Raw genomic sequence first — 25,505 nt, forward strand, 5'->3', positions numbered from 1 at the left:
TAATAAGAATTTTATATGATTTCATTTGAATAATTGAGATTTTGGAATTTAATACTTTAAGTTTTATGAATAAAGAAAATTAATTATATTATCTTATATTTAAAATTAGAGTACTTGATTGAAAGCTAATTAGTAAATTGATAAATAATAGTATATTTAAAGTAATTTTAAGGATTAAATTACAATTCAAAGTAATACCTTATCTGCTAACTCTAACTCTAAACGTAAGTATATTACACACACATACTTCTTCCAAACTCGGGTCACCATTTTCTCGGAAATGGATCCTCTCCATTTTTTTTGTCACTGGAGAGAATACAGTGTAATCTTCCACCTTCAATTCTTCAAGTGGGACCAGAAATAAATGAGAGAGAGAATGCAATGAAGGGTGAGATCTTCCACTGGATATCATCCAGTTTTTTTTTCCACTGGAGAGGATCTATTCCCCCATTTTCTCCTTTCCTAAACACAATGCAGCAACAGCAGATCAAAAAACAAAGAAAAGAGAACCAAAGAGAGAAGTGAGGGAGCTGCGATCAGAAGAGAGGAGGAGCCGGCGCTGCTTTTGCTGTCCATCCCGCCTCAACGCCGCCGTCGCGTCACAGCCGAGCCATCACAGGAGAGAGAGAGAGTTGCGTCTGAGAGATAGAGAGAGCCAGAGGGAGCTGCTGCGAGCTCGCCAACAGGGGAGCCCGCGTCGCCATCGCCTCGACTGTTCCCGCCACCATTGGGCCCGTCGCACGCATTGTCGTCCGAGGAGCGCCGCCGACCCATCACTAGAAAGTTACTTTATTTGATCATTACGAGTAATGTAAATATGAAACTCGCTCGTCATACGATTAACTTGTTCAGGTGTCAATCCACTATAGCAGAATATGCCAATCTGCACAAGTAAACAAAAGATAAATTGTGAGAAAAGAGAAAGTATATAAAAAAACCAATCTTCAATTAATCAACATTAGTCAATTTTTCTTTTTTTAATTCTAAAAGTTCTAATGTTTTGAAGGATTTAGCGTATAAAGTTTATAATTTAGAATTTAGGATTTAAAATTTAGAATTTAAATTAAACAAAATAATTTTAAAAAAAATTGATTAATGTTGGCTAAAAAGAAGTTAGCTCCCTAGCATTGCTGGTGATAAAAACACAGCTGTTATAAGTTATAACAAGGGTAAATTATATTGAACTCTGTTGAGATTAAGCAATATTGCAATTTGTATATGAATCTCTCTATTTGAAAGGCTATACGCTAATCTCTTCCCTAAGATTCAAGTTATTTAACCATGTATAGATATTAATCTCATGCAATGTCGGTTTAATTTATCGCAATATTAAACAAAGATAGACTGATTGATTGTTCAAGATGAGACCTGATTGGTTATGTGCTGTCATGGCAAAAGAGACCCCATTTTTTCTAGGTTTTCTCGCAGAGTGGAACGCATTCCAATGATCCGGTCCGCCATAACCTGTAAAGATAACATCTATATAAGGTCATCGCAACTACCACCAAATTTTTATGTTTGTCATGTCAGAATTTTTGACATGTTGTCTTTTATTTCGATTATTATTCACAAGTAATATTTTAACTCTAACTATATTTACATAGATGATCCTAAATCTAGAAAAAAAAAAAAAAAAACAAAACAAAACAACTTAAACTTTGTCGAATTTCAATGCATGGACAAGATAAAAAAAAAGATTATTCATGTAATATTTTCACCAAGAGTAATAAGTGCTGCAGCCCTTGAAGAGAAAAAGAGAAGAAGACAATGGCTTTGGTTGATGTTATCATTTCTTGCACCGATTCCCTCAAACAGGTTAATTAATCTTTATATTTTCCTATTATTGCTTGGTCATTTTGTGAATTTGATTTTTAAACAGTCCACTTCTAAATTTCAAGAACTTAAAAACTTTCTGCTTTTAGAAGGATTTTATTTTATTATTTTTTTCAATTTTGGTGTGATTTTGAACGGGTCTTAGTGTCTTAAGAACTTATTTTTTGATGCAGAGGTATGATCAGAGCTGAGACACTTTACCTTCACGTGTTAATGGAATAATCTATAATCCAATAAGGCAAAACGTTGTTGCAAAACTCATTTTGTATTTAATCTTTAGGTTATATTTCATTGAAATCTATATTTCTTGTATCAAACTGCTGAAATTGCATTAGCCTTGAAATCACTTTTCATGATAATTTTTGTTGTTATTCAACATTGTTTCTTACTGGAACATTTTGGTCACAGACGTTGTGGTCGTCAATAGCAAAACTAAATAAAAGAGAAGAAAATTGCTATCAACTGAAAGTCTCAAGCAGGCTGCTATTTTTATTACGGAATCTAGAAGTTTGAACAGATTCAATGATTTCTTATCGTTATATCCATTTCATCTTGTTGATAGAGCCCTTGCTTTTGTGTCTTTCAACCAACTTCATCAATTGTTGAACTTTTAACCACCTTTATTCACAAATATTTAAGTTGAATACCATTTTTAGGAACTCACAATTAACACACTCATGCATTTTTGTTTGGTTTAAAACTTTAAAGTGATAAGGTATGTTCGTTGTAATTAGCTTGGTCTTGTTGGCATATGCCTGCATACAGATGATAACCTTTTGTTTTTAAAACTTATTTTGAACCTCCCATAAATCCTTCTAGATTTATCTTTGTTAACTAATTTGTATTTTCCTTTTTGTTAGCATGAAATAAAATGATCGGTACATGGACCTAGTGTGCACCAATATAATTGCATCTATGCATCTTGGGCTGCACCCATGACTTTGGCTGTCTTGCAATACGTGTTTATTTTCAGATATCAGAGCATGTGAAGATGCTATTGTTTATTTAGATGCTGGTTCTACAGAGTTTTTCCAGTTTATAGGGGCATATCCTATACTTGTTGATCTTGGAGCACAAGCTATCTGCAATTTGGAAAGTATGTCAGTACTTGATGCGGTATGTATTAGTTTCATATTTTATCAACATTGTCTTTACTCTGTGTACTTACAGTAGGATGTTTCACATTTGATTAATCATTGACAGGGCAGAAAATGTAGTCCTTTTTTGGTTGGCAACACCCGCAGTGACCAATTAATCCAATTCGGAGCCTAGTTAGAATTAAGGCTCTTCAATCTCCAAGGAGTGTGTTTAGTGAGGATCAAACCTAGACCTAATCTTTTTTTTTTTTAATAAAGAAGAGTATATATCTATAGAAAATAAAATAAAATTGAAGATTTACTGGCTGATGGCCAATCTTATAGTTCATTATTTCCATATCTAAACTTGTTACAGACTTTAAGTAACAATTAATTGAGGGAAGATATATGGTTTCAATCAAATACAAGCAAGTCACTAACATTTGTAACTGACTAGTAATGATCAGTGTATGCTAGGTTTAGAATTTTGTTTTTAGTTTTTGATATTGAGAATTGAAATTATCAAATAAATTCCAAGCAGAGATACCAATTCCAAGTTTTGGTGCTATATGAATTCTGGTGTCTTGTTGGCTTGATCATGATGTGTATTAATATACGTTTCTCAATTTCATCCACTAGCTCAGATTAATGTGTGAGCAAAACATATTTGTACCTTGTATAATTGTAGCAACTCTTCATCAATTATAATAAACTTTAATTTATGGTTCCTTGTATAAGTGACTGATTGGAACTCACATTCTAATCCTGCGGGGAAATTTGTGATTATTACATCGCACCTATTAAGTGATGCACATCGGTTTATTTTACGTTGCATGAGTGCACATCAAGTTGTTTGTCACTGCGTTATATTTACATCTATCTCAGAGGTGCTTATTCATAATTACTGCTCTTGACTACTATCTTTGTACTTTCCATGTTTACAAATTGGAAAAGTATAGGTAAACAATGAAAATACTAAACAATGTAAACAATGGATATATCGGATGTTCATTTCGTTAGGTGTGCGGATAGTTATTCTAATATTAAGATTTAGGTGTGTAATTTGGAGGTGTAGTGTGTTTTTATTTGATTGGTGGTTGTTCATGTTGTTCAAGAAAGTCATTAGGTACCTAGCATAACCCTTATAAATTCATTATTGGACTTACTCTTACCTATATATTGGGAAAAAGCTTTCACACCCTTGTAATAATTTGTTCTGGATGAATCATACTATTTTGTCAGAAAGAGGTTTTGTGCAACTTAGAATGGAGCTTGGTGATTTATTTAATATGTTGCTTTAATCCTGATATTCCAAGTGAGTAAACTTTTATTACAGAATAGGAAGAAGTTTTTGGTAGTATTTTTAACTTGGCCCTAAGTCCTTGAAATTATCAGCATCACGGTGAAATTATCTTATTCTTAATCTTGTGCCTAAATATGACACTTGGATAGCAATGTTACATTTATTTTGTTCCAGGACCTTTTGGATAGCAATATTACATTTATTTTGTTCCAGGACCTTTTTTCTCTTTCTCTTGGTAAAGATGTTTTAATAATAGTTAAAGTGCAGGCAGCTCACTCGGTGTTTCCGGATTCACCTCTGGACCAGATGCCTATCATGAATATGAATCCTTATTGGTTGATGTTCCTCATATTGAAGCTAGTTCTAGTGGAAGAGATACTGAAGATGCAGTGTTTAAATTAGATGCTTCTGTTCATCATTTTCCAATGATTTTATGTCCCTTGTCATCTGAGCATGAGGATTCCATTGGTCCTGGTTTTCCTCCCTTTGTATGCTTTTTGATACAGATGATGTGCAATGCCTCCAGGTGCAACTCTCACAGCACACTTTCTCTACCTACCTCTGGTGACTTGATTTCTGCATTTCTTTTTCTATTCACTGGATTCTTATATTATATGCTTCACACAGCACTACTAAGTGTGTGTTTGGATTATAGTTTGCAAACGGGAGTTTGTATAAAAGTGATTTTGCAAACTTGATTTTGATGAAAAGTAAGTTTATGTTAACATGATTTATGTTTGGCAATTTTTATATCAAAATGGATTATAGTAAAATAAATATTGCTTGGATTATACTACTCAAAATCACTTTTAGATGAAAAATTACTAAAAGAGACATCAATTTAAATAATTTTTTATATTATCCTATCATTTTACTTTAGATATTTGAATAAATCTTATTAATTTATTTTATAATAAAATTAATATTTACTTACTAAATTAAAGTAATATATAAAAATTGATAAAATATATTTTAATACATAAAAACACTAAAGAGAATACTATACATTTTATAATGTCAAATAAAAAGAAAATGTTCTATATTATTTTAGTATCATTACTATTCTTTAATTTAGTATCATTTTGGATTATAAATTTTTATAATTAATATATAATAAAAACAAAAATAAAGTACAATAAGAAGTACAATAACAACAAAAAAATTCCATACAAACATAGAATATAATAATTACAACTAACAACATATATCATATGAACAAAAAAATTAAAATAAGAACTAAATAAAATTCATACGAATAAAACTAAATAAAAAAATAAAAAATTTTATACATAATATAAATATAGTGCAATAAAAGATAAAAAAAATTTATATAAACAAAAAATAATAAAAATATCATAAAAATTAATAAAAATAAGAATTTATATCAACAATAGTTGTCATATAAAAAAAATACAATAAAAATATGACATCACAACACTAAAAAAATAATATCAGAATACAAAAAATAATATAAAAATATTTATATATAAATAAAAAATACAATAAAAAACATAAAAATCAAAATATGGAAGAGAGTACTAAAAGTAATAAAAAAAATTAAAATATTTATCTTGGCAGTGATTATAACAAATCTGAAAGATTTGGATGAAAAAAAAAATTGGAACCAAGAACATACACAAAGAATTATTGTGAAAATTATATGGTTATTTACATCATTTTTATAGAAGAAAATGAAGGATAGGATTGATAGAAGAGGAATAATTTTCTTACTTAATTTCTCAATTGTAATTAGCTTTCTCTAACGTGAACGCAGAAGCTAGAATTTTTAGCTTCTTGTAAACGTACGTTTAGAGGCAAAATCACTTCTGAGTTGAGAGTTTTAAAGAGTTGCCAAACATAAAGATGGGACGTTCAAAGCACTCAAACGAGCTTTTCTTTTCTCCAACGTGAACTCCAAACACACCCTAAAAGTCTGAGTTCTGTCCCTATTACAATCTTGTACATCATGAGTGATAGATCTGTTGCATGCCAGCATCCTACCATCTTACTGGGGTACCTATAGATCCATTTAAAAAGCATCTAAATAAAATAAAATAAATTTTAATTACTCTGTATGTTGCCTATGTAAATATGTAATATGCCTTGCTCTTACTGGATAGAAGAACAAAAGATGGGGGCTTACTAGTAAAGAAAACATTACTGTAAATGTGAAATCCCGTCCTGGTTTTGTTACAAAACCTGAGCTACAAGCTATGATCAAAGCATTGACTGGGAGCCAATCATCTTTGCTGAAGAATAAAGCAATTATCCAAATTGCTTCAGCCACATTGTTTGCACTTGAAGAATCAAATTGTACCAAGTGGGATGCATTTAGCAGTGCAGAGAAGATTCTGAGTGTGAGTTCAGGGGAAACCAGTCAAAGTTTTGCTGCTCAAATTGGTGATCTCATCAATAAGAGTGCTCTGTTGGGATCTCAAGTAAATAAAGAGAAAAGTGAGATGTCAAAAGGGTTACTTTCTTTGCAAGATGATTGTTGGATATATATTGGCCGGTGAAAATTTTCCAACATCTAGTTCTGAAGGCCCACTTACTTGGCAGGAGGAACGTTTGTTAAAAGATGCTGTTGTAGATGCCCTTCTTGAAAATCTCAAGTTTCTAGATGGAATAAGGGAAGAGCTTGAGAAAAATGTATGCAAGTGAAAATCGGAGAAAGATACTGAAAAACTAGACATCGATGATGAGCAGTGGGGGGAATGGGGGGATGATGTTATTATTTTGAAGGATGCCTTTCAGATTCTCAGACATTCTAGTGTACGCTTACAAAATTTTCATGTTAATCAGTTGCATAAACGAAAATATTGTAAGCATAAACACTGAAAAAGGTTTGAGTATGTTATCAGTGGTATTATTCACATTAGTTAGGGGAAGAAAAGACTTGTGAGCCCAAAAATTACAAAGTAACATCAGATTAGGATGGTTAAAAAAATTGAGATAGGCCCTCCTATAGACATTAATGTAACCATAATTTAGAATCCACTGTATTATGATTCTTATTACTCTTTCTTACAAGTTACAAATGAAAACAATAGATACAACAATGTTTTCTTCGTGTAATATGTCTAATGATTTTCTAGATCTAATAAAACATTCTAAAAACAAAGAATGGAGAATGTAAATCAATAATCTTATTCTCAGTTTCCAATGGTTGTATATATATTGCTTCTCTTGGTTCCTCGCTCACTCCACTCTGCGTGGCATACTCCAACGCCATTTCATAGTCCACCTGTATCACACATCATATAGCAAAGCTGATCAATAAATCCGAAATTCAATTTTTTCTATTGTTCATATAAAGGATAAAAAACAATCCTATTGCTGAATCAGAAAGATGGCTTCAGAAAACCTACGAGCACTTGAGCAGAGTCCTTATCGGAAAGGAAAATTTTGCCAAACGGGCACAAAGCTTATGATCGTCATAAAAAATCTTTCAAATAGAAAGATCTATAAAGTCCATTTTCATAGTTGTGAGGCTAAATATATCTAGATCCTAACTTAGGATAGTCAAGTTCATATCACAAACAAGCAAAAATTGTTACTCGATATCAATTCAACTGCCACTCGAACAATTTTTTTATGTTTTCAGGTTGACAGAAAATTTGGTTAACATAGCAGTAGAACTACAAACTACAAAGTTTTGATAAAATGTTAGCCAGACAACATACCTGTTCAACATGTTTAGCAAGTTTTTCACTGAGCGTTTCTTTAGTAATCAAATTCTCATATACTTTTCTTAATAGTTCTCCATCATCATCTCCGTAACGGAACTTCTTTGATGCATGTAACTGTGTCTCTGCCATGTCTTTCAAAACATTGTACACTGCCCCAGTAGCATCAGGAATGTACCTGCCAACCACCAGTTGGTACGAATCACATTTTATTTCATGCAATAAAAAAAAAGCAAGCAGAGCATCAGTCAATTCTTGGATTTGAGAAGTAAGACATAGACATACTTGCTTAAATTCCGTTTCCTCTCCTGCTGCTCGCGTGCCTGCATCTTTTTCACAATCTTGGATTTCAATTGGATGCAACACTGCTGAATGGAATACTGGAGAAACAGGACTTTTATGTTATTTACCTTTAGTATAATGTGAAATTGGTAAAGTAAAAAATAAACAATTTCAACCTTGACAGCAGAAGCAATCTCAGTTATGTCATCTCCAATGTATTCTTTTCCAGTCCCTTTGAAGGGAATTTTTGTGCTCACAATGCTAACAAAGATGCCAATCTTGTCTTGTAGCTGGTTGATTTTGTAACTACTCCAACTGAAAAGGCATTTAGTCAGATTTCATATTCTTTACTGCAATTACCAGAGAATTTTGCAAAGCAATTATTGACCCTTATCCTGCCAATGCAGGTCAAAAATCGGAAAGGCAAGAGGAAACCATCTGCTTATGTGCATACTTGATTCGCTTTAGTGCAGTCCTGGTGACAACATCAGCTCCTTGCTCAAAAAGTAGTGGAATTCTATTCGCAAATCGAAATATATTCAAACCCTGAGACAAGTGTTATATCGTTATATGCTTTGTCATTGATAGACCATTAATTATTTTAGAACAGAATAAAGATCACAATCATTAGCTCTTTAATATTGCCTAATTGATCAGCTGCTTGATCAGGAGTCTCCTACACCTAATATACAACTCTGGTGAGAGGAGTCAAACTAAGCATTAAAGTATCCTGAGAAGAGTAAGAAGTAGGGTGCAGCATATACTATTTAACATTTATCATGGTTCATCAAAAAGTACACTAAAATGTAATCAACTAAATCACATTTTCCTTTTGCTAATTTATAGGTCCATTGTAATTGGTTGAAACTTCAGCTATTTTCACATAAAATGATGTATTTTACTCCCATGGATTTCAACTATTATCTAATATATAAAATAAAACACTAATGGATCTGAAACTTTACTTGCTTGACATTTTTTCCACCGATACTGACTCCAGCTTCAACTATGAATGGGTGGCCTTCAAAAACCTGAGCACTGTGCAGCAATGACAGAAGAAATTATTTTAGGAACCAGGAGTTATCTATTGCCAGAAAAGTGAAGTGCAAAGCAACATAACTAAATATCTCGTGGATGTTGGCAGGGTGACACCTTTAGAACCCCAACAAAAAGAGTATCATAGGAACTAAGCCAAGTACCCATGATCGACTCAACCACAACCACAAGGATTAAAAACGATATTTAAACAGAATATATAGAAGTTTCCACAAGCAATAACTTGAATCGGAAGATCTGGAAATTTTCATATTCAAACACAACCTGCCTGAATAAGTTGCAACCATGTCTGGGTGTAGCTCTTTTATTATTCCTAGCCGGAGATTGTACTCACCAGCAGGGCTAAGACACTGAAAATAGTATTAAAGACCCACCAAATGACAAGAGTAAGGAATTTATTTATAATAATAATAATAAATGAAACTAAAAAGAAAAGGGGCCTATAATAAAGACTAGTAACTAACATGGCCGTTAGGATCATCAAACTTGGCTTGACGAAATAACTGATGAATGCGTACTAGTTGCTGTGGAGTTAGAGACTTAAGAGCCATTTTTGGGCTGAAGTCTGGGCCCATTTCACCTGAAAAAGGTCAAAAGTGCAGTAAATAACTAGAATGTTTATGGTTTGAACAGCATTCATTGAACCATATGAACTATTTTTATACCTATCAATCTTTCAGCATGAGATTTACTAATATTTACAAATTCATGTTGAAGAAATTGTAAAAGGTTCTGCTTCGAAGTTTCAGCAATAAGGCGTTTAATTAGCAGCAAATCAACTGACGATGGATGATGCTTTGTCTCCAGGGGAACAGGAGGCATCACATCTGTTCTTCGAGAAAACCTTATAGTGACATTCTTTCTGCCAAAGAGAATAGCTAGTATGAGATGATTATGCATTGCCATAGTTTAGGGGGTTATGAATAGATATATGTATACATACTCAGGAGCATCTGAAACAAATTTAAATAGAAATTGTGCATAAGGGGTGATGACAGCCATTTGTCTCATGTAATGTAATATTTTTGACTGCGAATGTAAACAAGGGAGCTTATATTAGTGAAACATAGTCAACTTCAGTCTTTAGACACATCAATAAGCATGAAAAAAGTGTACTTTGGAAAGTGGAAAAAGCTCCATATCCATTATATATGGGGTTTGCAATGAAATCATTAAGGTAGCACCAAATAAGTGTTACATACACGGTATGTTGTCCAGTTCCCCTCAATGACAACTTGAATTTCAGCCCCATGCCAGCGCTCCTTGTTCTCTCGTTTTTCATTTACATGTACATGTGGAATATTCCTGAAAATTACGGCATTTGTTTATCTGGAGAAGGGATTAAAAGACAATTCATTTAATAACTTGAAATCATACTTATGAATGTCAATATCCAGCCTGCAAAATGATATATAACTTTGGTTTCTCATTGATGAAGAGATCTCAATTGGAAGCCCAGTGCTCATTTTGGACCATATTAATGCCTGCACATATGAAGAATATAGTTCATAAGGCCAGCTGAAACTACTATATGCATGAACTTCAACTTCAAGAAAGAAAAAAAAAATTGGCAATTGTTCTACTAGTTGATTATAAAAGTTGGTTAAACAAAAAAAAAAGTGACAGTGTATCTAAATAATGCATGTTGCCAATACCATCTTTGCTCCAAGACCAAACTTCCCCCGTGTCTGTTTCAAGCCATATTTTGTCCCAGAGAGAACTGCATGAATGGATAAGCTTAAACAAATCAGGTCTAGCTCGTACCAATAAAAGATATGTCAGAACAAAAAGTGTATATTCATGGATAATTAAGGTATCGAGTAATTGAATGACCTCGGCCAAACATATTCGGGATGTCATCATGTGGCATTCCTTTTCCATTGTCCTGCAATCAATCATGAGATAATTTGAGCTTCACTTCAAAGATGAGATTAGTAAACAAAAAATGAAAAAAGGACTTTCAAATTGAATTTAAAATTGAATAAAACAGCTTTGATGAATGTTGACTTGAATAAAACTAACATATAAGGTAACCCGCATCAATACAATACAATACAGTATGAGAATGCTTGAGAGCAGAAACAATGCACACCTTGCATATAACTCTGTAAAAAGAAGCCTCGCCTCGGCCCCTGATACCCTTTGAAGCTGGAGTCTCTTTCACTTTCTTTCCAAGGGCAGCATTCTTTGCTTGTATTTCTTGAGCACGAGCCTCTTTCGCCAACCGTTTCTGCATAGGTCATAGGAACAAATTTAGAATCTTACGCAAGGACCTTATATGCTTTTATCTATTTAATTGCATTTGCAAAATATTGTTTCAAGTTTATTGCTATAATTAAAAATTGATACTACACAACAATACAGTTCAACACAGTCTAGTATTTCGCATTATGGCACAACTAACTCAACAATAATGTAATCAACCACACCTCACGGGCCTTCTCAGTCTCATAATCATCGTACAACTCCGCATCAACACGCTCGCAGTCAATGAGACCGATCATAGAATTAAATTTGCTTTTGTTTATCTCCTCACTGCAACAACCATGTCAGCGTGGAAAAATCAATCATTTACTAGTTCATTGTACTTTCAAATGCAAACTCACATGGTTATCTCAACCACCGGAAGCTCCGATATGGATTCCGCTGAGTCAAGCGAATTCTCCACAAGCTCTCTAACAGTAGTATAAAGAGATTTTCCTGGCTGATGTGAAATCCACATAATATAAATAAAAACAAATCACAAAATCAATAGATACATAAAAATCAGACACGCCGCCACTCCTTATAATTGATTACAAGATCAAGCTTACATTATCAAATCCTGCAATGTTCTTGTTCTCAGCAAAGAATTCCGCGGGAGATTCTGCAAATTTAATAAGTAAAGAAAGAAAAAAAAATATCAGTTGGAGGATAAAGGTTATGAATGTCGAGAATGCGAGAACGAGAGATCGAGAGAAGTACTTTGCTTGAGAACGGTTTCTTTGTTTTTTCGAGGTGTCTTGGACTTGGTTTTCTTTGTTTCGGTTGGGCTTTCGCTACTATCCATGTGAATTTCACTCTAAATTGAAGCTGCTTTGCTTACGGCGGTGAGGGAGGAAGAGAAGTGACAGCGAAGGAGAAAGGAAAGTGAGCTCGGGCACAGAGGGGATCGAAGACAGAGGCTTGACGCGCGAGACAGAGAGAGATCGAGGATGACGAGGACAGGCGGCGACGCCAACAGCAGCTCCGAGCAGACCTGGAGACGCGAAGTGAAGGGATCCAGGAGAAGAGGATCGGCGACGGCGGGACTGGACGCTGGCTGAGGAGAAGAGTTCGTCGGCGACCAGCACTAAGGGAAAAGTTGATTCCCCTAGCACCCAACAGCACTAGCAGCAGCACCCAGTTGCTTACTGCTACTGCTGCTTGTAGGGCTGCAAAGTATATTTTGCTTTCGCGCTGTTTGTCATCCAAATCGCAAATCATGTGCCACTTCCCAAAATCACGTGGCGCGGGTTTTTGTGATCAACGGCTGCCATTCTTTTCCTTGTATTAAGAAAGTTAATAAGACAAGGGTTTAGTTAACATATCTCCTATGAATATATGATAAATTTATTATTAATAAAAAATTTTAATTTTTTTATTTAATAAATATAAAATAAAATGCATTAAAAATTCAAATTTTTTATATTTAAAAAAAATAATTTATAATTTTATAATATATTCTTAAAATATAAAATAAATAAACTCATAGAATAATAAAATAATACTTTACTCCTCTTTAAATTAAGATAATAAAATTTATAATTATAAATAATAAATATTATCAATTCAAAAATTATTAAAATATTATTCTATTATTTTACCAACTTTCATATTTTAGATTTTTTTTTATGTTCAATTGTTAATAATAGTTATTCAACTACATTTAAATGTAAATTGCAAATTTTTTTTTCAAGAACCATTCTAGTATTTTTATATTACGGGCTATAATAGTTATGATATTTTAAAAAATATTATTAAAATTAAAATAATATTTTTTATTATTTAAAAATATTTTTAGAAAATGTTGTTAAAAATGTGTTATTAAAACGTAAAGAAAATGACTTTAATTTTAACAACACTTACATGATCACTATCATAAACTTATGTCGTTATCTGAAGTTGTTAGAAATAAGGAGATATCTAGTTGTAACCTTAAAGATGAGGATGTTGTTGGTGGAGTCGCAAGAGTGGTACTTGTAAAATCACTCTTACGTCTAAGTTAGTGTCTGACCATGAGGTAGAGAGTGTTACGGTAAAGTTAGTTACCTCCGAAAAGATAGGCCCTTCCCTTATATATTTGGCATCCTATTGTGGGCCTCCCAAAGAATCGTGGGCATCCTACTATTTTTAAATCCCTGTCTCCCGTAATCGTTATGCTCTAGAAGCATTTAGTATAGAAGTCGGTACATATTTCTCCCACATGACTATGAGATCTAATGATGAATATGGAGCCTGATCTTATATAATGAGTCAATCCCAAACAATAAACATATCTGAATCTATCATTTTAAAATGTCTAGACGTTAAATTTTGATTTTTCTTAATATACTTTTTAAATAAGTATTCAAATATTTTTACATATTTTTTTATTACATGACAAATATAAAATTAATTTTTTAAATACAAAAGTTACTATATCATTATTGTCTTTTTGAAAAGTATTTTTAATTTTGTTATTAAAAATTTTAAAAATATTTTCTACCAACAATTTAATAATTTGATGATATTTTTAAGAGTAATTATTCAAATCAGTCATCGAAATTTTTAACATCAGATACTTTAGTCCCATAACTTTTTAAATACACAAAAAACTCTTTTAAGTTTAACTCTGACGGACTAATCAGTCTCTAACCTTATTTTTCTGTCAATGACAAACAAAAATTACTGACATGAAGACATGGACAAATACAAGTTGTCTACGTGTGCAAACAGGACAAATTAGTCCCTTGACTTAGGACTTCAAAATTGTGTCATTTTAAATATATCTCCAATTATTAGGCTTTTTTCTTCATTCTCAATAAGATAATAATACTCTTCATTCATTGATTCTGCATTTTTAATAATCAAATATCCTCTTCCGAAATCAACCTCATTGCTATAAATTCAAACTTCTCCTCCATTAGACTCAAGTTCCTTCAAACCATAAGGTCACTTGAATAGAAGAAATAATTAATGAATTAAAACACTAACCACCAATTAACAACATGAGAAATAAAAACCAATTTGAAATACAGCAACCACCGCCCATTAACAATTAATAACGAAATAAAAAATCAGTTGAAAACCTTCTTGAGAAACCGAAAGAAGGAAGGAACCAGAAGTTAGGCTCACATGAGAAAGAAAGCTTTGATGGCAATAGTTAGAAGGGGAGAAAGACAAAAACCACCTTTCGATAAACATTTATGCTATATTCTTCCTATTTAAGTGGCTAGATAACGTTAATATGACAACAACGACTGGAATTGGAATGCATGTTTGGAGGCAAGCACGATATGAGGGAAAAGATGATGAGAAGGGGTTGGCGATCGCAACGATAGAATTTGGTAAACTAGAATTAAAATCGCAGTTTCAAACTCAAGAAGAGGAATAATGGCGAAATAGACGGCTGGATGAGGAGGAGAGCCGCATAAGTGAAAATGATGGCGGAAAAAAATGGAAAAAAAAAGACGCAGCTTTAAAGCCTTGAGCCCATGAAACCATAACTAATTTATCTTGTTTGTACACACACGTAGACAACTGAATATCACGTATATTTATCCATACTTTTATGTCAATATTTTTTATTTGTCATTGACAACAAAATATGACAAGTTATTTGCTACAATTAAATATAGAAAATTTTTTATGTATTTAAAAAATTAATAAAACTAAAATGTTCCATCTTAAAAATATTATAAACTAATTTGAGTAAGTATTCTATTTTTAATATTTATTTAACTGAAAAAAAAAAAAAAAAAAACCCAAACAAACCAAGTTCAAGCAAGCATAAGCCTACGTCTAAACCAAAGAGTTCCCAACTTCCCATTAACCCGGTTCGCCAAGTCTAAGCTCTTCTCACTTCACTCTCTCTCTCATACTCATACACACAACAATGGCGGCACTGAAGCTTCTCCTCTCCCAAGCTCGCCGCCACCATTTCCTCTTCAAACACCCTTCGCGCTTCCACTCCCCATTCTCCCTCACCTCTCACAGATCCCTCTCTTCTTCCTCGCCACTACCACAAGATCAACAAGACTCACCGACCCCACCACAAGACCCTCCTCAAAGGAGACCCTCCTTCCAATCCGTCCCAATCCAGCCCGTTTCCTACCCTGTCAAACCCAAAGACCCGGCCCCCCAACAAACCGAATCCTCGGAGCCTCAGTTCCCCCGCGAACGCCCGCCCCCGCCCCCTCCTCGCCGCCCGGTGTCGGCCGAGGGCCGGGAGGAGTCGCAGCGGGGATGGACAAGGGAGGACATTCGGTACGTGAAGGACGCGCCTTCGATTGAGCCGGTTTCTTACGCTCCGAGAGTGGCGCCGCTGCCGGAGGATAAGGTCGGCGATGATCCGGGTGTTGTGACCGCGGAAGAGAGGAATGAGGAAGCGGAGAAAGAGAGGAGGATGCTTGAGGTTGAGGATGAGATAAGGAAGAAGATGGAGGAGGAGAAGATGAAGGTGCCTTTTCCGATGCTGATCATGCCCAAGCGCAATGAGACTCCCCCTGTCCTTGATTTGAACGAGGCCATTCGCCAAGTTAAGGTTGGATCATATGTTCTTGTTATCGAAATTGCAGTTTTGAATTCATTTCTGAGTTTGATTTCCATTCGCTGTGTGTGGATAACTGTTTTAGTGCATGCTTGGTATGTATATCTCAAAATCAATTTCAAGAAAAATTAATCCATACACACACTTAGATTGACATTGACATTGTATCAGGTGTGCTGCCAGGTGCGGTGCGTTTTAGTAATTTCTTTATGAGATAGTGGATGGGGAAGTTTATTTCGGGAACAGATTTTGATTTGAAGAAGGAAAAATGACGATGTTTCAGATTTTCTCTTTTTCATTTGCCTTTCAGATAGGTGGTTAGGTTGTGTAGATTTCTTATGTTCTTTCTTCAGTGAATATTCATCCTGGGATCCATACAGCCTACCCTATGGGAGAAGGATTAGTTATTGGTGTTGCTGACTTGCTTTTGCTTCAGTAGGATTTGTTCTGTGCCCAAGTTTAGTTTTAGGTGATTAGTGCTAATAGAGAAGGTAGAGGTTGAAAAAAAAATTATTTGATTAGTTTTGGCTGCCTTAGCAACTTGTATAGACCATTGAAAATATTACTTTTCTGAGATAACTTGTAAGTTATGCATTTTGAGAAGTAAAAAAAGGGAAAATAAAAATCTTTTTGTGAGACTAGGGTAAACACTAGTAGGTCATTTCTTTTCAGACAGCAATCTATACTGAAATTCTACATTTAAGTGGACTTAAAATTATTGCTGCTAGTAAGTAGCATGTAGGTATATAATATGCATTTATCTGTCTCTTCCTATAAAAGTTAGTGTACTAATTATAGCAATAGAAGTTGTAGAAGTAACAGCCATAAGTCATAGATATATCATATATGGATGGAGAAGTGTACTAATGTTACTTTCTTTCTGAGAGGACAATTATAAAATTCTGGTGGGATTTAAATTTAACGCTGCTATACTGTGTAGATACCTGCAAAACATGTGAAAAAGTGACTTTAATTTTAAGTGTTGCAAAAATTGTTTAGCCACCATAGCCGCTGTAGGCACCATAGACTCTCATATATATTCAAAATTTTCAAGTATCATGATGTGTAACAACATGATTGTGCCTTCTTTCCTTTTTTCCCCCTTTTTTTGGGGTGTGCGATTTGTAAATTATTGGATTTAAAGTTTTGCTTGGTGCCAGTTGCTATTTTTTGGTATGGACTCTACTGATTGGCCGTCGGCCTCCTGCTGATCCTTTGAATGAATCTTCTTGAGTTCTTGACTTCTTATATTAAATGATCCACGACTTACTATTATTTGAATATATTTTAAATATTGTTATTGTTCAGGTCAGTGCCAAGGCAAAGTTTGATGAAACTGTTGAAGCACATGTAAGATTGGGTATTGATTCAAAGCGAACAGAACTGGTATGAGTCAGTATATATCAATTACATTTCTTTTAACTGTTCCACGTCTTGTTTGCGTGGCTAACTTTTTTAAGTTGACATATCGGCTTGAGCTTTGAAAGTATGACTTGTTGTCCATGTTTTACATATATCGTATGAGTGGTAGTCTCAATACATCAAAGAGAGAATATGATTATTATCCCACTGATTAAGCAAATTCCTTCTTTATACGTATAACTGCCATGTGATAAGAAGACTGCCTGTAGGACTTCAAATTATCCACTTCGAATCACCTATCATATATGCTTGTATGTGCTTCATTAATAGTTAAATTTTGAGGTCCAATTTACATTATATTTACCAAACATGGAACATCTGCATGTTTTTATTTTGATAATAGCATTAGCTTTGCATGGGATTTTTTTCCCCTAAAGAATATATATATTATATTTGACTGAGATAGTCCTTTTAAAGCTTTTCTGGTTCTTTGTTGGACCAGGAAAGAGTGAAGAAATTTATTATCCTTGATGCTTGTGGTACAAAACTGCTCTAACATTGCTTCAGTCAAACTCATTTGCCCAATCCCACTGTGTTGTGGGGGGGGGGGGGGGGGTCGGGTCTTAACTGTTCTAAGCATTGCATGCTTTAAATTATTTATTATGTTGAGTGCATTTCTTTCAAAAAAAAAAACAAAAAAAAAAATTTCAGGACTGCTAAGTGAAAATGATATTTTTTATTCTTTTGCTTCTACATCCATATCATTGCTAGATGAATTTTTTTCCGTCTTGTTATATGGCGTTCTGTTAATTCATTCCTTCTGAAGATAATGGTTCCAACTGTGGCAGGCAGTTCGTGGTACTGTGATTCTGCCTCATGGTGCTCCAAAGGTAACCTGTGATTATTAATTACTGCATATAATGCTTGGTTTGTAGTCTAATTATTTATATCTTTCAGGCCGTCAGTGTGGCTGTTTTTGCAGAAGGGGCAGAAGCAGAAGAAGCTAGAAATGCTGGAGCTGATATAGTTGGTGGCAAAGAACTTATTGAGGAGATTGCTAGTAATGAACTGATCTCTCTCTCTCTCTCTCTCTCTCTCTCTCTCTCTCTCTCTCTCTCTTCTGTGTGTGTGTGTGTGTATTGTTCATCATATGAATTGGTATTATATCTTTTTCCCATGAAAGTTTTTTCCCTTGAGATTCAGATTTTCATAGTTTTTGACATGTCAAACTCGGGCATGCTGATCTGGGAAAATGTGTTTTGTTCATCACATGCTTATGTTAGTTACGAGACATTTGTGTGCCATTAGTTATGCAGAGGAGATATTAAGCTTATCTTCCATGCTTTAGCAATTATAACTTTTAGTTTTAATGCCAATAATATAAAACCCTAAGCTATGTGTTAGGCCTTTTTTTTTGTGCTTGTGTTATTCATATCTAATAGTTTGTATTTGTATTAATTACTACAGGTGGTAATAATAAACTTAAAGTTGACAAGTGCTTCTCAACTCCTGGAATGGCACCTCATCTTGGAAAGGTATTTTGAATCTGTCATCTGAATGATTGGTTGGTTTTTCTGAAATATGAAGATTATGCGAACTATTATGCAGATAGCACAATATCTTAGAAAGCGCAGGTTGATGCCAGACAAGAAAGTAAGCTTTTCCAATGCTTATTGACTTTCTAATTTTCTTTTTGAACGGCACGGCATGAGTAGATCGTATTGACTCGTGACTGCAAATATGTTTTACAGCTAGGTACTCTGACTAGTGATATTGCTGGTCAGCTGAAAGAACTAAGGCAAGGTCGCGTTGAGTTTAAGATGGAAAGTAAATCAATTTTGCATATTGGAGTGGGAAAGGTGAAATCATGTTCTCCTTGAAATTCATATGGGAATTGCTATGCTGCACGGGATGTAATCTTATACTTAAAATTACTATCTGCAGGTAAGCTACAAAGAAGAGGCTTTACGAGAGAATATTGGCGCATTTATGAATGCTGTTTTGCTTGCCAAGCCTGCTGGCTTAAAGAAGAGTAAGTAGCACATATCCTTGTGCTGTTGTTTTTTTTTATCTCAGGAGAAAATATGATTTACCATTACCTACTGGGAAAGGAAATTTTCAATGTTTTAGCTCCTGAAATAGTGAAGTTGCATTTTAATAGTTGGTCACAAAAAATAACCAAGCACACTAAAAAGTTAAGTCTAAAGTTTTATTTTAAACACTCCCATCTCTCAACCTTGGCGGCAAACACAAGAATTTGACCTGGATGAAGACTACAATGTATATATATAAGACTGTTAATGTTGAATGGTAGCACATAAATAACGTATACTGGTATTGTGGTTTTCTTTTACAATGGAAGATTTCACTTGGTTTTTCAGTGAAATGTTGATCTTATCTATATAATTGATAGCATTTAAGCTGGATTCCCTAACATAAATCACAGTATTTTGACATGTTCTTAAGTCAGATTTATCCTTTGCACTAATGCTGATATTTCTTTTTGACTTATATAGCTTAAGCCTGTGGTTTTCCTGGAATCCTGTTGTCACCTTCCATGATTGGTTGGGTACTAGTGTTTATTTTTCTTACAACTGGGAAAGTCATTGGAATAAATTGATAACTGAAAATTCAGGTTATTACCCTTGCCATGCGTTGCAAGAAATTCTGGAGGTGTTAACATAAACTAGGTTCTAGATTTTAAATAAACAATATGGTATCATTTTAAGACAACCATAAGTATGACTGAGAAAGGTTAAGAATATTATATATCAAAGTTAGGTTTATTTTAGGGAAAGCTTACTGTAGAGAATGAGACATTGATAGTTCATTAGTAGCATGTGATGGTAATGCAGATTCACACAGATATTCACATAGTTGGAATGATGATTCTGTTTTGCATGGAGGAGTAAACTTCGAATGCTTGATTCTGGTTTTATTTTGTTTAACATGATCACCAAGTTCATGTGTTAGTGTTACATTTATTTCTATTATCTGACACACATTCTTTTTTGCTGGTCAGCTTCCAAATATGCTGGGTATGTGCTTTCTGTCCATCTAAGCAGCACGGTAAGCTCGAATTTATTCTCCTATCTGTTCTATTTTACTTCACCACTATCTTGGCCTTTGCTTAACCACCAGAATATTATAGAAATGAATCATCTCCTGGTGCTACAGTGCCTTGTAGCCTGATTCCTACTACTAGTCCTAGGTTAGATGGACTATGCAGTTCAGAAATTTTTATTATCTTGGAATATTTGTGCTATGAGGATCATCAATTCAGAAAAACTGATAATGCACATTTTCTCAATTCTTGTATATCTGCTTTCTTTCTTTCAAGTTGCCAAGTCAGTGCAATGTTGTTGTTGCAGATGGGGCCAGGAGTACCTGTTTCAATACAATCGCTATCCAAAGCAGCCGATAATTACAAGAAAGTGCACGTGGTATGAGTCAGTGGATGAGGCGCAGTTATTATGGGCTCTCAACATGGCTTATAAGTTTTGGTAACAAAATGTTCGCTTAGTTTTCTGTTTATTACCTTGATTTTAGGTGGTTTCATTTTAGATGTATGTGTCAATAATTACTTGGAATAGTGACATTTTTGTGCGAAACTAGTGGAATAGTGACCTTGTAAAATATAGGTTACCGAATTTGGTTTAAAGAAAAACATTGAGCTAACCTTTTGGTCGCTAGTGTCCGGGTTTAGCTAGTGGCATGCTTGCTGATCTTTAATCTAATGAAATTTTTTTTTTTTTCAAATTGGTATTTGAAGATCACTTGGGAGTTAGTGTAATATGTTACATGATGACATCTGCTAATAAAGTCTAAACTTGGTTTGAAGAAAAAAAAATGCTTAATACTAAACATTGGTCATCAGATTAGGTATTATGTATTCGTGTGTTTTTAACTATTTATAGGTGTTGTTTTACTCATTCTTTTTAACAAAGTGGTCGAGTATAAAAGTAATAATTTTTTTTGGCGGTAGAACAGTATATTTTTCATGAGCACATACCATTATAAATTTTATACTTTTATTTCGGTTTTGATTATAAACTAGCTTTTAATCTGTGCATCAGTTGTTAAATAAATGTTTAATTATAAGTGTTTTATAAAATTAAGTTCAATATGTAATATGGTAAACTTAAATTCCTTAAATAATTGAAATTGCTATCATTAGTGTTATTCATGCTCAGAGATTAAAATAATCAAAACTCGTTTAGGATAGAAACTAAAATCAGAAATACATATAAGATATATCCGAGATATAAGCCACGAATCCCACAATACGACGGTAAAAACCGAGATATTTTCCAACTTACTATTACTATTGGATTCCTTATGGTAAATTCCATGACAATACTGGCAGAGAAATTTGGACATTAATGAGTGTGTTTCTAGTAGTACATGCACTTTCAATGCTTGTCTCAATAAATCCAACTCCTTATAAATCTTTTTGTGATTCTCTTATGAAGACGATGCTATCAGCTAAAAATATGTACCATATTATGGGTTTTTGATACGTTCAGTAAGCACAACCAAAATTAATATGAAAAGTTATTAACTTAAATTATTATACAAAAATTTTCTTAAAAGTTAATTGTGATATGCCAGTGTTTTTCCGAACTCTCATGTGGCGGGGTTTGGTTGCATTATATGAAATCATTATGACACTTGGTTGCAGGATAGTTTAGAATATTTGGCATATGATTCAGTCTTTAGAAATGAGTTTTTGGCAGTCTGAAATGGTCTTATACTTACGTGGAAAGTTAGTTGTGATACGTTCTCTTGAGGTGTATCTTTTGTTGTAAAGTGAAAAATATTATGAATTATGTTGCAAGTAATAATAATATGGATATTATTGCTAAGATTCAGGAGATGTTAAGCAAGAATTGGGAGGTGTCTTTCAATTGGGTTCGGAGAGACGCTAATACTGTTGCTGACTGACTGGCTGTGATACGTTCTCTTGAGGTGTATTTCTTGCAGATTTTGATAAAGGAATTTGTTGTTTAGTTTTGTGTTGTGTTCTTGCTTTGTTGCTTGTTTAGATTTTCCTAGACACGGAAGAAAATACCACCATTGGATCCCAACCTAGTTATAACTCAATCATATGTACGCACTTGTACGAGTATACAGAAGAAAAATATTCAAGGACCATCAGAATTTATTTTTTTGGCTATCACTTTTAGCCATTAACCTAATTCTTTTAGTCTAGTAATCCAGCAACATATTTTTATTCCACATTTTTAAATATTGATGGTTAACTGCTGATTAAAAATAAATTCTGTTGGCCCTCTAGCATTCTTCTATATGAAATATTTGCTTCCTTCTTCTCTAAAACTCTTCAAAAAATTTGTCTTTGGCACCTTATCATACAAATTTTCTAAGTCAATAAATATAACGTGTATATCCTTCTGATTTTTCTTTCACATATTCATGTTTTTCTTTCATTCTATAATATAGACTCGATTGGATGGTAGAATTGTTCCTTGAAATACCTCCAAAAGAGAATTATCTTAGATGATATGTACCTACTTTAACTTCTCTTATATACAAAGGCTTTATACTAAGAATATAAGACAAATAGTTGAAGTTGAAGTAGCTGCACATTATAATAGTTATATAAGACAAGCCTATCTTTTAGAGGTATTTCAAAGAACAATTTTACAATCTAATCGAATCTTTACTACATAACGAGAGAAAAACATAAATGTGATATTAGATATTCTTTGGGAACAAAGCAAATTAATAGTTTCAAGCTTGGGAGACATATTTTAGAGATTGAAAAATATATACATTCATATACATGCCGTTGTCTAATAAATTCTGCTTTTGAGATAAAAGGCTCTCGACAATAAGTGCAAATTTTGAAAGTGCCTCCATTGCAATTGATTGAGTATTAAGTCAATTTTCTTTGAGAAATCTAGGTAGTTTTGGACAATTTCAACCATAGCCGCAAGAGAAGGTATCCCATAGTCCCACACCAAATAACTAAATGTCCTTCCAAGGTTTCCAAAATTATAGGGTATGAGAAGGTTCCGGTTGAGTAATGAAGAGGGGATCTAAAAGGCCGTGGCTAACCAATCAGGTCAGTTTCTATTGATGTCGGCGATGAAAGCTTCATGTTTTACTCAAGTAGAACTTTTATTGGAGAATGTAGAATTTTCTACTAGAGCTTTTTATTTTTAATATTGGAGAAGAGCATGTGTTTTGCTATATTATGGAAATAAAAGTGTATCACGAAATTGTGGAGGACAAATAAAAGAAATTTGAGGGTCAAATTTGTGTTTATACAAAAAATTTGAGTATTACATTTGTGTTTATTTTTTTATTATTATTTTAAAATACAAATCTGAGGATCAGATTTATTATACTCATATTTGTGTTTATATTGAGAATTAGCTAGTGAAGAATTGGGTGAGAAAGGATATTTAAAGATGAAGAAAGACATAGTTACTAAGCAAGGTTATGCGAATTGCATGAATGCTTCTTATTGAACTACTTAATTAGTTATATTATGTGCAATATGTATTGAAGCATATTTTTTCTTTGTAATTATGATTATATATAAACATGGGAAAGGAAGATGCAAAATGTCAGAAATAAATATTTTCACATATTAATAGAATGGTTTATTTTAAGTTTGATATACTCTTATTATTTATTATTTGAGAATTCTCCGAACTAATTCATCAACCTATGGCACATTATGCCTTGCCAAGAATCTATTGTTATCTGGTATAGATGGTAAAGTTTTTGGTGACCAGAATATTAATAGTTAAAGATGGTCAAGAGTTGACCTTCAAATAAAATAATAATATCTAGTAGATTTGGTTTCACAACTTTTTAATATTCTGAAGGATGGTTAGGAGTGTGCAATAATTATTAGAAAGTTATCTTGTGGATAGAATTGTTATTTGAGATTATCTTAATGTGTTGTTGGGTCTTGGACAAAAATATTATTAGACCATTATACAAAATAAAATCAAAATTGCTCAAGTATAAGGCCGAATCATTTTTTTGGCACAATTGTAAAATAAAATTTATTTCTTCAATAATTTATTCTTTAATTTGTTTGTATTTCTCTAAAAAAAATAACCGTAAAAAATATTATGATACCCTAAAAATTTTATTAAGGGAATAAAAATTAGTATTTTTTTACGAGATATATTTGTAAGCTTTATTTTTTATATTTGTTTAAAAAATTGTTGGATTGTGAGAGTGTTCATTTTTTTTTTAAAATTATACAAAAAAATAATAATGAATTAATATAAATATATTAACATTTGTAAAATATATGTTATAAATATTAAAGTCAACTACCAGTATAAAATATATGTTAGAATATAAATACATATTTATTATTTATTATATACTACTGATTTTATAATTAAAATATGTCATATGTCACTTTTTTATTGTAATTAAAATCAAATTTTTCTCTCCAAAATTAAAGAGTTCTCTCCTCCTCTCTCTCTCTCCCTTTCTGTATCTCTCTCATTCCTTCACTCATTCTATCTCTCTTATATATCATTATCAATTACTAATTATAAATTTGACTGTACCATCAAAATATACAACATGGCATTCTCTAATTACATTCAAACAAAATTAAAATTTTAAAATTGAATATAGCTATATTATATATTATATTTATATATTACTAACTAATTTAATAACTAAAATGTGTCACATGACACTCTCTTATTAAAACTTAGAGAAATTTTCTCTAAAATTACTAAATCTCCTTCTTACATTCTCTTATCTACGTCTTTTTTTTTCTATTTCTCTCTATCCTTCGCACTCTATATATAATTTATATTTTATATTAGAAATTTGAAAAATCAAAATGTGCCACCAAATCTTCTTTTATTGTAATTAAAATAAAATTTTTTTAGCTTCCAAAATTAACAAACTCCCACTCCCATTCTTCTTTTTTATCTTTCTCTCTCTTTTCTCTCATTCTCTATTTTCTCTACCATTTTGTTCTACAAAAAATAAAATTTATAACAATATAATATAATTTAAATAAAAAATCTTATTATATACATTTTTTTATTTAACTTTAAATTTTTACTGCTTATCTTTCTAATCTATGTTTTCACTTTTTTTTTCAAATATTTATTGTATATAATTTAAAA

The 25,505-nt window shown here is 32.8% G+C and overlaps 2 protein-coding genes and 1 pseudogene across 4 annotated transcripts; 1 reads left to right on the forward strand and 2 right to left on the reverse strand.

Moving 5' to 3' along the window:
- Positions 1-271: 271 nt before the first annotated feature.
- Positions 272-25,505, reverse strand: part of LOC112764330 (aspartate aminotransferase, mitochondrial-like) — a 61,874-nt pseudogene continuing 36,640 nt past the window's right edge.
- On the reverse strand, positions 7,190-12,786 carry LOC112764326 (DNA topoisomerase 6 subunit B). Of its 3 annotated transcripts, none has more exons than XM_025809890.3 (19): positions 12,201-12,749; positions 12,050-12,102; positions 11,843-11,940; positions 11,666-11,771; positions 11,329-11,466; positions 11,070-11,121; positions 10,892-10,956; positions 10,614-10,720; positions 10,439-10,541; positions 10,180-10,265; positions 9,902-10,098; positions 9,701-9,816; positions 9,501-9,586; positions 9,146-9,218; positions 8,635-8,726; positions 8,357-8,495; positions 8,184-8,278; positions 7,896-8,076; positions 7,190-7,456 (listed from the first exon to the last, which is right to left on the reverse strand). In XM_025809890.3, exons 1-19 carry the CDS (start codon positions 12,283-12,285, stop codon positions 7,310-7,312), a joined length of 2,019 nt encoding a protein of 672 aa, XP_025665675.1. In that variant the 5' UTR covers positions 12,286-12,749; the 3' UTR covers positions 7,190-7,309. The 3 variants fall into 3 exon arrangements, with proteins under 3 accessions (XP_025665675.1, XP_025665676.1, XP_072078901.1); XM_025809891.3 differs by having other exon boundaries at positions 11,843-11,936; positions 12,201-12,630; XM_072222800.1 differs by lacking the exon at positions 11,843-11,940 and having other exon boundaries at positions 12,201-12,786.
- On the forward strand, positions 15,259-21,126 carry LOC112764329 (uncharacterized). The gene is made up of 10 exons (XM_025809892.3): positions 15,259-15,999; positions 17,314-17,391; positions 18,216-18,257; positions 18,325-18,427; positions 18,835-18,902; positions 18,976-19,020; positions 19,119-19,226; positions 19,312-19,399; positions 20,390-20,436; positions 20,739-21,126. The coding sequence occupies exons 1-10, from the start codon at positions 15,352-15,354 to the stop codon at positions 20,814-20,816; spliced, it is 1,305 nt and encodes a 434-aa protein (XP_025665677.1). The 5' UTR covers positions 15,259-15,351; the 3' UTR covers positions 20,817-21,126.

Source organism: Arachis hypogaea, chromosome 17 (assembly GCF_003086295.3).
Source record: "Arachis hypogaea cultivar Tifrunner chromosome 17, arahy.Tifrunner.gnm2.J5K5, whole genome shotgun sequence".
Lineage (NCBI taxonomy): Eukaryota > Viridiplantae > Streptophyta > Magnoliopsida > Fabales > Fabaceae > Arachis > Arachis hypogaea.